Consider the following 15,786-nt stretch of genomic DNA (forward strand, 5'->3'; position numbering starts at 1 on the left):
GACTGTAGTCCATCTGTTTCTCTGATACTTTGCCAGCCCCCTTTTACCCTGTTCTTCAGTGGTCAGGACCCCCATGGACCCTCACAGAGCAGGTATTATTTGGATGGTGGGTCATTCTCAGCACTGCAGTAACACTGACTCGGTGGTGGTGTGTTAGTGTGTGTTGCGCTGGTCTGAGTGGATCAGACACAGCAGTGCTGCTGGAGTTTTACACACTGTGTCCACTCACTGTCCACTCTATTGCTGCCCACAGGACGCTGTTGGCTGGATATTTTTGGTTGGTGGACTATTCTCAGTCCAGCAGTGACACTGAGGTGTTTAAAAACTCCAGCAGCACTGCTGTGTCTGATCCACTCAGACCAGCACAACACACACTAACACACCACCACCACGTCAGTGTTACTGCAGTGCTGAGAATGATCCACCACCTAATTTTAATTAGCTTCATATATATATATACATGAAGCTAATTAAAATGACTAAATCACCTTCTGAGCGCGAGGGCTGCGTCTGCCAATCAAAGCGGCATGGCGTGAGGAAGGCGTGGTCTGACGTTTTATTCAAAGAGCGGAAAGGAAAGAGCTCGAGCCGCGTTTTGTTAACGGTTTCGTCTGATGCTGAACTTAGACAGTGAGAGCTGAACTCAGACAGTGAGAGCTGAACTGGGCTTTAACACGGAGGATATTCGGACAAGATCCAGTCTGAGATGGCGAGAGGAGAGGGGGCTGAGCAGTTTCCGTCCACTCTGCTGCCTTCGGTGAAACCTATAACTCCAGATGGAATCAAAAGCGCCAAGGTAACCAGCAAAGAATCACATAAACACATCAAACAAGCCGCTGTTAACGACGCCTGATGCTCTGCGCTGTCTGCTCTGTGTGGAACAGAGTGATAGTCAGGGAGCAAAACGAGCTACATTTAATGGCTGTAGTACCAGAATCGCATCTCAGGAGCAAATGTTAAACACATGTAGGTGTTTTTAGTGTTTTATTGTGTTTAATACCTGATTTATTTCAGCAGAAATGGACTTAAGTTTGTTTTTAGGGGGGTACAGTGTTAGTCAACGTGGACACGAGCATGTGGCACCCGGCTTCAGCTGAGTGTGTGTGTGTGTGAGCTCAACACACCTCATTCATAGCGAAAGAGTTGATTTCCAGCCTAGAAATAACCTGATTTTTCCCCTTTATAAACTTCACTCTTGTAAAAAATGGTTCCTTTAGTAATGAAAAGGGTTCTCTTTAGAACCATGAGTTCTGTGTACAGCCATTTGTATGCCTAAATGGTTCTTTGCGTGGTGAAATGGTCCCTCAGATCGATGGAGAATGTGGTGTAAGTTATATACTCTTAAAAAGATGGTTCTTCAAGGGTTTTAACTCTGAACACTCAAAGAACCCTTTGCATGATTACAGGGTTCTTTTGCATGGGGGGAAAGGGTTTTTCGGAATGTGCTGTAGATGGTTACATCTAGAACATTTAAGAAAAGGGTCCTGTATGGCACCCAAAAAGGTTCTTCTCTTGTTATGATATCAAGCTTTTTCAAAAAAAGTTCCGGATAGAACCATCGACAGCACATTCTCCATCAATCTAGAACCATTTCATCATGCAGAGGGTTCCTTGAGTGTTCGTGGTTCTTTAGAGAGCCTTTTTGCTTTACCTTTTGAAGATCTTTTTTTAATAATGTTTCTGTATAGCACCTAAAAGGGTTCCGCTGTAGTTGCGAAGTCAAGCTTGTAACGATAGAAGAACCTTTTTTGGTGCTATATAGGACTATTGTTTAAAAGGTTCTATACAGAACTATATGCAATGCAGTCTCATCAATCTGAAGAACCATTTCCTCATGTAAAGAACCATGTCAGCATGAAATTACTCATGTCTCATCTTCTTGCTCAGTTTTATGATCGTATGGTCTGATTATGGATGTCTTTGTGAACCTTTTCCAGCCTCTTTTAATCCAAAGTGCTGCTTGATTACAGGAACTGATGTTCAGAGGTGTGAATTACAGCTCGTTTTCCCTCGTTTATGTGACTCACTTTCAGCTGTCATGACCAGAATCTTCAGGGTTAAGTTCCAGCATGATCAGATCCATCAGTTAGAACCTTCTGTTTTCTGTTATCGAGCGTTTCTCATTCTCACACAGCCTTTAGTGGCGCCAGAGCTTTATCTCCAGCCCTGATCTGTTACACTTAACTCCAGCTAATCAAGATCTTCTGAAGCTAATGGTGAGCTAATAGATATGAGCTGGAGATTCCCCAGAATCCCAGAGAGATGGATGGTGTCCATCCTGCAGAATAACCACAGGGTGAGGTCAGATATTGAGGTTAAAATGCAGCAAATCCTTAAAAACTGTTTGTGGTGTATGTTTCTGTTTAGATGAGATATAATACACGAGTGGATCAGACACAGCAGGGCTGATGGAGTTTTTAAACACTGTGTCCACTCACTGTCCACTCTATTAGACACTCCTACCTTGTCAGTCCACCTTGTAGGTGTAAAGTCAGAGACGATAGCTCATCTGCTGCTGCACAGTTTGTGTTGGTCATCCTCTAGTCCTTCATCAGTGGTCACAGGACGCTGCCCACAGGATGCTGTTGGCTGGGTATTTTTGGTTGGTGGACTATTCTCAGTCCAGCAGTGACACTGAGGTGTTTAAAAACTCCAGCAGCACTGCTGTGTCTGATCCACTCAGACCAGCACAACACACACTAACACACCACCACCACGTCAGTGTTACTGCAGTGCTGAGAATGATCCACCACCCAAACAGTACCTGCTCTGTGAGGGTCCATGGGGGTCCTGACCACGGAAGCACAGGGTAAAAGGGGGCTAACAAAGTATCAGAGAAACAGATGGACTACAGTCTGTAACTGTAGAACTACAAAGTGCACCTATATAGTAAGTGGAGCTGATAAAATGGACAATGAGCGTAGAAACAAGGAGGTGGTCATAATGTTATGCCTGATCGGTGTATATAATGGAATTGGTAACGTTGGCCAGTATGGGTGCAAATGCAAAATTTGGGCACAAATTTAGTCGCCAGAGCATCGTAAGAACAAATACAAACCATTTTTTGGGATTTCAGTGTGTGAAGAACTTGTATATGAGGTTAATTTAGTTAAAATAATGGATTTAAAATACGTTTGAGGTTGATTTCAGTTCTACCCTGGCCTCTAAAGGAAGGGTGTGGTCGTACTATTACAGTTAATGCGGTCTTAGTAGAGTGCACTCTCAGAAATACAGGTACTAAACTGTCACTGGGTCAGTGCCCCTCTTGTCACTGGGGTGGTTCCCTTAAGGCTCCATGTCAGTACCTTTAGTCAGGGAACATAACTGAACCATAATCCGCTGTACTGACTCCACACACCCCGTCTCGTCTCCAGGCTTTTATTTTATTGATCTGTTTTAAAACATTTGGTTATGAAAAGGTACAAATACGAACTTTTCACCTGGAAAAACTTATTTAAGGTTCACAATTAGACCTTAAACCACTGTTGAACCTTTGAGGGAACATTTACACAGTTTGTACCTTGATGAACGAAAAATGTACCTGAACAGAACCTTTATTACTAACAGTGTGGGTTTGAATTAAAACCAAAAAAGGTCATTTGCTTTAACATTAAAACGGTCTGTGCAGTTGGAAAATTTACAGGGATATGGTTTATTATTGTAAACTGTGTGTTAGTAGAGACTCCTACCAACAAAACCTCAGTCTGTTATTGTGCTAATAGTTGTATTAATGATTGCATCACAGGATTTGAGTTCTTACAAGCGCGGAGAAATGTGGAAATGGGGCTCAGATTCTTGACTAAGCCTACAGTAAGACTTTTCAGTGGACACAGGGTGTGGACGGTGGCCATTCTGATTCCTCTGCAAAGCCGAGCACACTTGCCACAGCCTAAAAGTTATAGGGGTCGTGACCTTTACGACCTTCACTGGACAGTGCCATTAGAGGTACTGGCGTGTTTCATATAGTAAATATGGGCTTCTCACATGCACTCCTGTAGTAAAACTGTGACAACAGATTATTTTTTATTTCTATTGCTTCAGATTATTTGTAATTAAATTGACTAATCAAACTGTTATGCTGTATGTGGTTTGCACTCACTTTGCACTGCCATTCTTCTCATACTACAGTGGAATATTGCTGTATTAGTTCAATCAGTGTGATTAAATGATTTCTTTTTATACTGCAATGAAACAGTAGAAGCCATATCGCCCCCTACACTTCCTGTAGTGTATTACAGTCTGTCAGAGTGACTGTGTGGATCATATGAACATTATAGAGGCTTTTTAAATGAAACAGTAGAAGCCATATCGCCCCCTACACTTCCTGTAGTGTATTACAGTCTGTCAGAGTGACTGTGTGGATCATATGAACATTCTAGAGCTTTTTAAATGAAACAGTAGAAGCCATATCACCCCCTACACTTCCTGTAGTGTATTACAGTCTGTCAGAGTGACTGTGTGGATCATATGAACATTCTAGAGCTTTTTAAATGAAACAGTAGAAGCCATATCGCCCCCTACACTTCCTGTAGTGTATTACAGTCTGTCAGAGTGACTGTGTGGATCATATGAACATTATAGAGCTTTTTAAATGAAACAGTAGAAGCCATATCGCCCCCTACACTTCCTGTAGTGTATTACAGTCTGTCAGAATGACTGTGTGTACAGCATTTTGTTCTTCTTGGCCAAAATAACAGGCCTGAACATTAATTTATTGACAATAATTACAATTTAAATCGCACTCACGCTATTGGCCAGGAAAATTGCAATTAGATATTCCACTTGCAAGCCCTACTTGCTTTTATTTATTTTGTAACGCTGTCAATGGCTAATTGATGTTTTTTGGTCTATGCATTTGCTTACTTTCCAAAAAAACTACTAAAAGTGGTTTAGATTGCCTCTAAATTCATTTAAAGCTGTGAGACGCATGTTGTCCGAGTTGTTTATATTGGTTTGTCGCAGAGTAAAACGCTCAGTGTGGACCTGCACGTTGTTGAGTGGCCGTGTTTGGAAATGTCTACATTCTTCATCAGCTTTCAGACTTCAGTCTTGAAGCTAAGAGGCTTTGCACGGCTCAGTCTCAGTACTGTCTGCCATTGGTTTACAGTAGGTGGGACCTTTGCTGTGATTGGTCCGTGGAAGGAAAAGGGCGAGCGATTGGTGGAATGAAGTAAAATTCCTGTTTACCACACTGTGAACTAGTGGTGTGCTTGTGGGACCCAACATACCACACCAGCAGCCAATCACAGTGTCGGAATGAGACACAGCAGCCAATCAGAGAGTCCTAGTACCACCATCTGGGTGAACTCTAGTGACCTTGGCGCCTAATGCTATTGAGCGTGGGCTTGTTGGACGATGTTGTTACAGGGGTTTGTGATCAAATACTTGAATAGCGATCACAGAAATTCACAATGCCCGTCCTTGTTACGATCACGGCTGGAATGCAGAAAGTTACAGAATAAAACTGTGGCTAATGAGGCCAGATTAAGACTGACCAAAGTCTCTGATTATGTCTGACCAATTAAAAATTGACCACAATTAAGATTCCCCGTTCATCAGCATTGGTGGAAACCCTGCCAGTATCGCACAGATGATGTCACTTTAAATGTTACATAAGAACAACATCTCAGCAACAGTTTGAGTTGAAGAAACTTGACAGTTGACAACCGTATTACAGTTTAAGTAAAACTATTTCAGTCTGTTATTTCTGAGTGACAAAACTACATCAGCTGATCAGTTATTAAAGCTCTTATTAAAGCGTTTATTGGTGTTGACAACAAATCATTAGTCAGTAAGTTAGCAAGAATTAAACGCATAATACACAAGATAAGATGCAACAAGTTAGCATGAGAGAGCTTTTCTCTTTGATTTCTTTAAATGTTTTGAGTTTAGTGTGTAAATTTGCAGACAGTCTTTTACAGAAAGAAGAGTCAGTATTGATCCACTCAGCATTGACGGCTTCAGACAGCTGAAAAACACTGCTGAGCTAGTTTGTGGTTAACATGTGACCAAATATTCACTACAGGGTTTGAATCTGGACTAAATATTTTCTATATGGTTTATATCTGGACTAAATATTCTTTATAGGGCTAAAATCCGGATTAAGTATTCTCTATAGTGTTCAAATCCGGATTAAATATTCTCTATAGTGTTCAAATTCGGACTAAATATTCTCTATAGGGTTTAAGTCTGGACTAAATATTCTTTATAGGGTTTAAATCGGGACTAAATATTCTTTATAGGGTTTAAATCTGGACTACATTTTCTTTATAGGGTTTAAATCTGGACTAAATATTTTCTATAGGGTTTAAATCTGAACTAAATTTTCTCTATAGGGTTCAAATATTGACTAAATATTCTCTATAGGGTTTAAAATTGGACTGAATATTATTTTGAAGAAATACCTCAAATGTCCATGATTGATTTTGAAGAAAAAGTTTGATAATAATCATTGAGCCAGTATCTGATATTGTTCACGTACATATCTGCTGATGTGGATGCCGATACACATGCATTTATAAAATGTATAAATTGGGACTAAACCTTCCTGGATTAGCATTAGAGAGAAATATAGGTTTTATTTCTGACGTGTTATGAATGCTGTAAAATTAATACAGTGCAGATATTTTAGCACAATATCCCTTCCTGCTCTTTTGGAGGGCAATAAATATTTAAATAAATAGTTTTAATTTGGCAGTGAAATCTAAGCATCAGTTGGATGTTGATAATTAAAAAAAAAAAGTTATCTGATGATACTAATCATCATGAATCATTTTATTAAGCGTTTTATCACCCAGGTCCAGCTGTGGCACTGCAAGCAAACGTGTCCATCGACTCTCGCTTATCTCTACCATCTTCAGGAGTTCTCATGCACTTTCAGACCTGATAAAGACATTTCTGTCCTGCCGCTGTTGGAGACGAGGTGTTCTGGGCCGAGTGTGTGATCACATTTCTGTCTTAATGGAGCGCTCAAAGGTGTCCAGCTGCTCAGGGCGGGTTCTCACGCTGAATCCCGATACTGTAGAACACTCTTATGTAAATATGGAGAACAAGTGCTGCAAATAATCCAACCTGAACTGCTTTTTTGTTTTTTGTTTTTCTTTCGCCCTTTTATTATTATCTTTTCTGATTTCTCATCCTCCTCATATTTCCTTTTTTATCTCTCTCTGTTTCAGAAGGAGAAGGAAAAGAAGACGAATAAGAATCTCTCCATATGCAGTAAACTGTGTTATGCCATCGGAGGAGCGCCATATCAGATTACAGGAAGCGCTCTGGGCTTCTTCCTGCAAATCTACCTGCTGGACGTGGCTCAGGTGAGGCCACCCCTCTCGGGCTGTGTTTACATTTACCAGCTTTAGTGCTCCAGTCTGGTATTTTGCTCAAGTCTGGCTGACATATGCTGACAAATGAGGGGAAAACATCAAGATTATCGGGCCGATAAATAACTAATAGTTTATCACGTGTGACATCTTCCCTTTACAGTGCAAAAAGGGGATCCGTATCCATGCAAATGGATAGCATAGTGATAATGACAAACAAGGATCAGGGTTCAGGGATTATTAACCCTTCCAGTAAAGCACACCACATTAAGAACATTTGGGTAGTGAAGAGAAATGTTCTACACAATAGTGCCTACTAAATAATGTATACATGTTTACATAAAATAATAAAAAAAGGTACAATAATTCCTCAAGAAGTGGCTGATTAAGACCCATGATCCATCTTTTAACCTGTTTTGGACTCATTGCATGTAATATAGTGTAGTGTGAATTTGTTTTTAAATGCAAAAAAGGTCAAATGAGGTTATAGATATCAGTGTTAGCCACAACAAAGTGCTAATTATCAGGTATCAAATCCATATCACTGCATCACTAACTTAAAAGCCAGACAGCAAGCTATCCATAGCTTAAAGGTGTACAAAAATAAATCGTATTTGTCACATAATCTGTTTACTTTTATATAGTAATGTATCTTTGACTGACAGTCATCAGAAGAGGAAAATAAACAGCATTCTGGAGCAGCACGTCTTACTGTGGTTTGGCTAAAACAGATCAGTTCAATCTGATATTTTTATAGTTTTTAAAAAGATAATAAATGCGAGGCCTGTTTAGAATAGACAGTTTAGTGTAGCTCAGCCTGATAACTTAATGCCAATAATGTGATATAATAACAGTAGCCTGTAGGCTAACTTGGGAAATATTTGTTATAAACAGAAATAAAAAAAAGTCATGATTTCTGATGGAACGACCTGAAGTGTCTTCGTCTTCATCATACGAGCATTATAAATGAAACAGTAGAAGCTATATCGCCCCCTACACTTCCTGTAGTGTATTACAGTCTGTCAGAACGACTGTGTGGATCATTTTATAGAGCGCTTTTTAAATGAAACTGCATATTTTTTCCATAGCTGGCGTTGGTGATGACTAATGAAGACTTTGCTGATTAATTGTTCTTCCTCTCTGTAACGCAGCCTCAGTCTGGCTGCAACTCTTGCCTGTTCCATAAGGAAGTTCGTTAGGTTTGTCATTTGCATATTTACTCCAGTTTATATTTACATACGGATGATAACATTTTCCCTCCGTGGTGACGTTAAAGGCTTTTTGTCTCTGAGAGGCTCCATTGTGTGCTGATTATTAATTTTGGTTCAGTTCTCACTTTCGCACTCCTGCTGATTCTCACACACACCAACATACACGCTCAGTGGGAGTCAGAGCAACAGAAACGGCCATTTCAGCCTTTGTATCAGTGTTTTTATGTGTGGTACATTAACTTTTAGCAGCCTTCAGCACCAATAACTCAGTCCTGCGCCTCCACTCCACCTCCTGCTGATTTACACTGTTACACAATTATATCTCCACCGTCCGGCACGGTCAGTTCGCCCCTCCTCTCCCACCAGGGTGATTACTTTTCATTAAAATGTAACCATTTCTGTCCCCTGACGTGACCCCATTGTGCCCCTCGTTTAAAATCATTAATTCTTGGGTTATTTTTTTGTTTGATTCTGATTAAAGTTTTTTTTGTTGTTGTTGTTGTTGTTGTTGTTGTGTTGTGTTGTTGTTGTTGTTGTTAAGTACATTTTTGTCGTTATACTTAAACACTTGCACAGAACAACAAAATTCCTTTCTTTGCGCATCCCAGCTTAAAAACCTGGGGTTAGAGCGCAGGTCAGCCAAGATACAGTGCTTCTGGAGCAGAAAGGGTTAAGTGCCTCGCTCAAAGGCCCAACAGTGAGGTTTTTCTCAGCATGTATCCACAGTGAGGCCTCGAGTGAGAAGTGAGGCCGGATTTGTTTGAGGATGTTTAACCACAGCTGTTTGGGTTCTTTGCCATCGAAGGAGAGGAACTCTCAAATATTCACGAACTCCGAAGTTCAAAGACATCTATATTTTTTCAGTCTCACTTGTTTGCTGTTCAGCTTTCACATCCATAGAACCACAGAACAAAACCAAAGCCTGGACGGTTCTGATCTTTGTTTTTACAGACAAATCGTTGCATTTGAAGATCTTTACAAGCTTCTTCATCCTTGTCCTGCTGAGCGCAGATCTCTGTCGCATTTCTTGAATGCTAGATCTTTAATAAATGATCCAAGTAGGCAAAAGCTGGAAAAGTCAGCCATCTTTCTTGTTGTTATAACTTCAGTCTTCTTCATATTTATCTTTTCACTCTAGTTTCATTTAAATATTTTTTTTTGTTGAAAAAATGATTCTCTCTCTCTCTCTCTCTCTCTCTCTCTCTCTCTCTCTCTCTCTCTCTCTCTCTCTCTCTCTCTCGCGCGCCCGCGCGCAGTTGGACCCATTCTATGCATCTATAATCCTGTTCGTTGGGAGGGCTTGGGACGCTGTGACTGACCCCACTGTCGGCTTCATGGTGAGCAGGAGTCCTTGGACACGTCACGGCCGAATGATGCCCTGGTGAGCTCCACATATTCTTACGTTTATTTACTTATTTTTTCTTCCAACAGCTTGCTAGGTCTCCTTCTATTGCACAGTGGGAGTGTAAAGGCTAACATGCATGTAAAGCTCCTCCACATCTTCACAAACTGCTGCCAACACATTATTGGGGCTCAACACACTTGGAGGAGGACACTAACTGCTAATGACAGTCGGAACATTGCACTAAATGATGGAGGACCATCCTAACCCTAAGGGGAATTCCACCGATTTTTCCAAATTCCTGCATAATTGATTGTACGAGATGTAAACAGAGTAATTCAGAGCGGTTTCGTGAGAAATGGTTCAGATGTCTTTACAGTGGTGGTGATAGGAACCAGGGGTCACCATGTCTACAACTCTAATATAGACATTTTATTTACTATCCAGAGCCACCAGTGAACCAACACGAGTCTTCTGAGTTTATATGGAATGTTGATGATGGAAAATAGTGGAAAATCTGGAATAATAAGTTTTCTTTGGGGACTATTTTTCCTCATATCAGCCTGCATGCATCCCTCCACCATGAATGGATTTTAAAATTACTGAAAACTATCATAAAAAACAGTGTCTCAGACATCAGGCAGTGAATTCATAACCATTTCATGTAATAACTTTATGTCAGGGAGCATGTAGAGGTGGACGTCTGGATCCTATCACTGGTTAAGTTTCTCTAGGACAGAGCTCTTCACACCAAACCACTCTGAACAACTCCGTTTACATCTTAAGCATTTAATTTTGCAGAAATTTAGCAAAAATTTGTAGGGTTCCCTTTTAGCATTTTTTTAAAATAAGACTCAGTGTTTCAAATTGCCAAAAAAAAAGGATTATTAAATGCTTAAATTTGCAAAAAGACGCCTCTACACTTACTTCATAAAGGCACCAAACAGGTTGTCATTTCATTACTTTTATATAAAAAAAAATCTTTAAAACTATGTAAAAAAATTAATAAGTCTCTTTATTTTAGTGGACATTAATGGAAAGTAATGTACTTTTCTCATTTCTTCTACGAGGTTCCCATGTTAAAGTTTTGTGCCAGCAATGCAACAGAATGAAAAAGGTGTGAAAGTTGCAGTCTGTGACATTCATCCGTGCAATTTTTTAACATTTTTATTTATTTTTATGCTTCTTCTTATCACTGCATCGCCTCATCCACCCTTTTTTTCCCCGTTTGGCTCATGATGCGTCACAGCTGTTTGGTAACTCATGTTCCTGCGGTCTGAATGCCAATGAAAGAATGCCAGAGGAAGGGTGAAGAGTGTGTGGATATTCGGAGGGGAAAACTTCCCATCTCTGTTCTTTGATTCAGAGATACGGGTAGTAACCATGGCAACAGAGCCCATGGTAGTGTGAGAGTGTGGCGCGATGGGGTGTGGTGGGATTTGAGTTGGCATGTACGTCAGAGTCTAGAAGTGATTACATTTTCCTCCTTGCCCGATTCACCAAACAGCTGCTCCTGCTTTACTGGTTGTTTAGTTTAGCCCTGCTATTGGAAATGATTTGATTGACTGAATCAGATATTGGAGGATTAAAACAACAAACCCGATCCAGTCCTGTTAATGGTGTAGGCTGAAGTCTGAAGGCTTCAAGATCCGTACCAACTAATGGCACCTAACTGTGTTCTTCTCGGTCTTTGCTAACACTTGTAGCTGAAGCTAACAACAATTTAGCTGAATTTTACTCTTCCAAGTGAAAATAAACTCATAAAGCAGTATTGCTTCACCAATAAGAGCTCCAGAATGTGAACTAGAACAGTGAATAAATGGCTTTGAGAATTGAAAATTTGAAAAATGGCTTTGAGAATTATTACTTTGTGAATTTGCCAAGGTGACATTAAGCTAGTTAGGAGGCTAACGCTAACATTGTTAGCATTCATGCTAGCCTTCACAGAACAAGGGATTTTGCTCGTATGTTCACACTTATCAGGGAAGACTAAGTTTTGTTTGATTCTACACACGATTCTGTGTAAGTGTGAACATGTCTGTGAGGTGTGTGTGAGCGCAGAACAGTGAAGTGCACAGGTTCCTTTCAGCACAACTAGATAAATAGCAAGTGAGGTAGCTAATTAGCCACATTAGTTTTAGCGTGGCATCCAATGACCCAAAAGACAATTAAATTGTTAATCAGTTAATTTTGATGGTCTCTCAAGCAGCTGGAAAATGAACTAGAGCCGGTGTGGTCATGTTAGGGTAGGTGTGTTACAGGTGTGGTTATGTTGGGTTGGGTGTGTTACAGGTGTAGTTTTGTTAGGTTAGCTGTGTTACAGCTGTGGTTATGCTGGGTTGGGGTGTGTTACAACTGTGGTTATGTCGGGTTGGGTGTGTTACAGCTGTGGTTATGTCGGGTTGGGTGTGTTACAGCTGTGGTTATGTCGGGTTGGGTGTGTTACAGCTGTGGTTATGCTGGGTTGGGTGTGTTACAGCTGTGGTTATGCTGGGTTGGGTGTGTTACAGCTGTGGTTATGTCGGGTTGGGTGTGTTACAGCTGTGGTTATGCTGGGTTGGGTGTGTTACAGCTGTGGTTATGCTGGGTTGGGTGTGTTACAACTGTGGTTATGCTGGGTTGGGTGTGTTACAACTCTGGTTATGTCTGGGTTGGGTGTGTTACAACTGTGGTTATGTCGGGTTTGGTGTGTTACAGCTGTGGTTATGCTGGGTTGGGTGTGTTACAGCTGTGGTTATGTCGGGTTGGGTGTGTTACAGGTGTAGTTTTGCTGGGTTGGGTGTGTTACAGCTGTGGTTATGTCAGGTTGGGTGTGTTACAGCTGTGGTTATGTCGGGTTGGGTGTGTTACAGCTGTGGTTATGCTGGGTTGGGTGTGTTACAGGTGTGGTTATGCTGGGTTGGGTGTGTTACAGGTGTGGGGGCCCTAAATGGGAAGTTTTTTGAAGATTATAAAATTGTGTGTCCTAGTGATCTCAAAACAGAGGTGTGTAAAATGTTGATATTTCTTAGCTTTATACAGCTAAAGCAGTCTGGGTGCTCACAGGGCAGATTCTGATAGGTCACTACAGGGCAGATTCTGAGGGGTCACTACAGGTCAGGAGAGAGAGTGCGTGAGTGTGTGTGTGTGTGTGTGTGTGTGTGGTTTGCCAGCACAGTGACACTGCTGTAATACGAGAGGGTGTTTTTAGTGAGTGAGTTTACCTATAACAACATGACAGCTTACCATAATTCCACCAGATCCTCCAAACCCCCCCACTGCAAAAACACAAACTGACCCTGAAGGACAACGATGTGTACAAAATGTGTACAGGACACTGAAAACATATCATCTTGTTAATTTTATGTGTTGTACTGTTTTCCCCATTGAATTAGGGAAAGTCATTCAGTATGAGGCAAAAATGATGTTCATTTATTTAGAGACATTGTACATTGAATGGGGTCAGATTGACCCTAAAGATAATAGGACAGTTAATATTTGCGTACAATGAACAAAAAGGCTGAATTTTCCGACCAGCTGAGTCTAGTTTGTTCCGTTTGGATCACTTCTTGATTTTGAATGAGCGGTGGAAAATCGCCCGAGGTGTCCTTGTTGAAATTGGAAATGAAGAGGTGGTCTTGTGCAAGATAACAGAAATGTAGAAATAGCTCTAGTGATGACTGAAATAAAGCACCTTTCCTGCCTCGGTCAAGCCCTTTGTGGTTGAGTGACCACCATCTCTAATCAATGAAGATACTCAGTGGTTACTCGGTCGTGCTTTCCCGTGTGAACGGAGCCGCTGAGCTTTGGACGCTTTAAAACGATCATGAATCTTAATTGTTGAAATATTTAACGTTTAGTCATAAAGTATATACACCCTTTAACTGCTGCTGCACTCAGCACTTTAACTTTAGACCCATACTTTGCACAATGTAAGGTTTACAGGTATGACTGTGTGTGTGTGTGTTTGAGTGAGTGATGGTAGGAATGCATATTTTATTTTATTTTGTTATATTTTATATTTATTTTATTTTATTCACTACATGTTAATGTCTGTCTGGTACTGTGCACTGTGAGCTCCTGCAACCAAAACCAAACTCCTTGTTGGCCAGTACCTGGCCAATAAAGCTTGATTCTGATTCTAAAGTAAAAACAGATACACATCTGATTGACAAACAGCCGATATGAAACCCGCAGTTCACTACTGTGATCGATCAGTTTGTCTGTAAGGTTAGTTTCACTTCCCGAAATGAACGCTGAATTAAAGCCGCGCCGTATTTGCATCTTCCACTGTGAGTCAGCGTGAGGAAGCGTGGCGGGGGTGGGGAAGGGGGTAGTGTAGCTCGAACCTCGCTCTGATTGGCTGGATTTGGTGGTGTGGTGGGTTGGACCAATCAGAGGGAGTGTGTGTCTGACGGTGACTGTTTGAAAGTAGCGCTCACTCGGCGGAATCTGATAGGTCACTGCAGGTCAGGAGAGAGAGTGCGAGTGTGTGTGTGTGTGTGTGTGTGTGTGTGTGGTTTGCCGGCTCAGTGGCGCTGCTGTAATACGAGAGAGGTTTTTTTTAGTGTGTGAGTTTACCTATAAAATATGACCGCTTGCTAGAACCCCACCAGGTTCTCCACCCACCCCCCCCCCAACCGCACTGGTGTTAAGTTAAAAAAATAAAAAATTCACAAAAACAGATTAAGGTTACAGAGACTTATGTGCATATTTAATTTGGGCTTTTATTTACTTATTACTAATTTCTTTTTATTTAAATTTTTTTATTCACTCTAATTCTTATTCACTTTTTGTGCATAATCGTCTACACTCTCAGAAATAAAGGTACTAAACTGTCGCTGGGTCAGTTCCACTCTCGTCACTGGGGTGGAACCCTCAGGGGTCCATCTCAGTTCCTTTAGTCAGGGAACATAACTGAACCATAATCCACTGAAATGATATGTTCTAAGCTGTACTGACTCCACACACCCCGTCTCGTCTCCAGGACTTTATTTTACTGTTCTGTTTAAAACATTCGGTTATGAAAAGGTACAAATACGAACTTTTCACCTGGAAAAACTTATTGAAGGTTCACAATCAGACCTTAAAACCACTGTAGGAGCTTTGAGGGAACATTTACACTGTTTGTACCTCAATTAATGAAAACTGTACCTGCACAGAGCCTTTATTTCTAACAGTGTAGTTTGTTTTTGCTTATTTCATTCATATTTTTCACTGTAGACAGGAAACACCTAGTGTCATTTGTGCTTATTTGTCAGATTTGTGCTAATTTTATTTATTATCATTATTATTATTTTACATTATTTCAGTTATATAGTCAGTTTTGTTGGTGCTTACTTTTTTGTTTATGCATTTATTTATTACAAATGTGAGTTACAGCAAACTTATTTAATTTGTGCTAGTGTGTCTGGTTTCTCCACACTCATTTTGTTAACTTATTTCTTATTTACTATTTTTTTTTATCTATATTATTTTGTGTTTTATATATTTATTACTTTTTAGTTTGCTGCATTTCTACCTTTATTGTCTCCTGTAGAGTAGAATTCCTGCAGTAACTATTATTTTTTATATAAGTAGCGTTTCTCCTGCAGGCTAAAGCCATGTGGTGATTTAATAACCCAGTGATCTTTGTGATGTGGATGATATTTAGGGGGAGCTGAAGTGCTCTGTGTGGATAATAAAGACACGCTCACGTGTGCCAGGAAGAATTTAGATATATAAAACGCACAATCAGCGACACTCACTGTCTCTATTTTCCGTAGACGGCTGTGTTGGCTCACTCTAACTGCTCTGGCCGCTTATGGAGCTGAAAGAAAACAGAACAGCGGCTTCGTTTATTCACTCATTAACACGTGCTGGGAACCCCCACTGAACAGAAGTGCTCCTCACACAACTGTGGTCTGGTGCGTTGAACTCTCTGTAGGCTTTTTTT

At 40.6% G+C, this 15,786-nt stretch overlaps 1 protein-coding gene across 2 annotated transcripts in view; it reads left to right on the plus strand.

Moving 5' to 3' along the window:
* The first annotated feature begins 599 nt into the window (after positions 1–599).
* Positions 600–15,786, plus strand: part of mfsd2aa (major facilitator superfamily domain containing 2aa) — a 33,342-nt gene continuing 18,155 nt past the window's right edge. The window contains exons 1-3 of one of the 2 annotated variants that reach the window (XM_036575233.1): positions 600–796; positions 7,179–7,313; positions 9,787–9,911. In XM_036575233.1, coding sequence (XP_036431126.1) covers positions 707–796; positions 7,179–7,313; positions 9,787–9,911 — 350 coding nt within the window. In that variant the 5' untranslated portion in view covers positions 600–706. Of the gene's footprint in view, positions 797–7,175; positions 7,314–9,786; positions 9,912–15,786 lie in introns of both variants that reach the window. The other variant, XM_036575232.1, reaches the window with a different exon arrangement.

Source organism: Colossoma macropomum, unplaced genomic scaffold (assembly GCF_904425465.1).
Source record: "Colossoma macropomum unplaced genomic scaffold, Colossoma_macropomum, whole genome shotgun sequence".
In the NCBI taxonomy this organism is placed as follows: domain Eukaryota; kingdom Metazoa; phylum Chordata; class Actinopteri; order Characiformes; family Serrasalmidae; genus Colossoma; species Colossoma macropomum.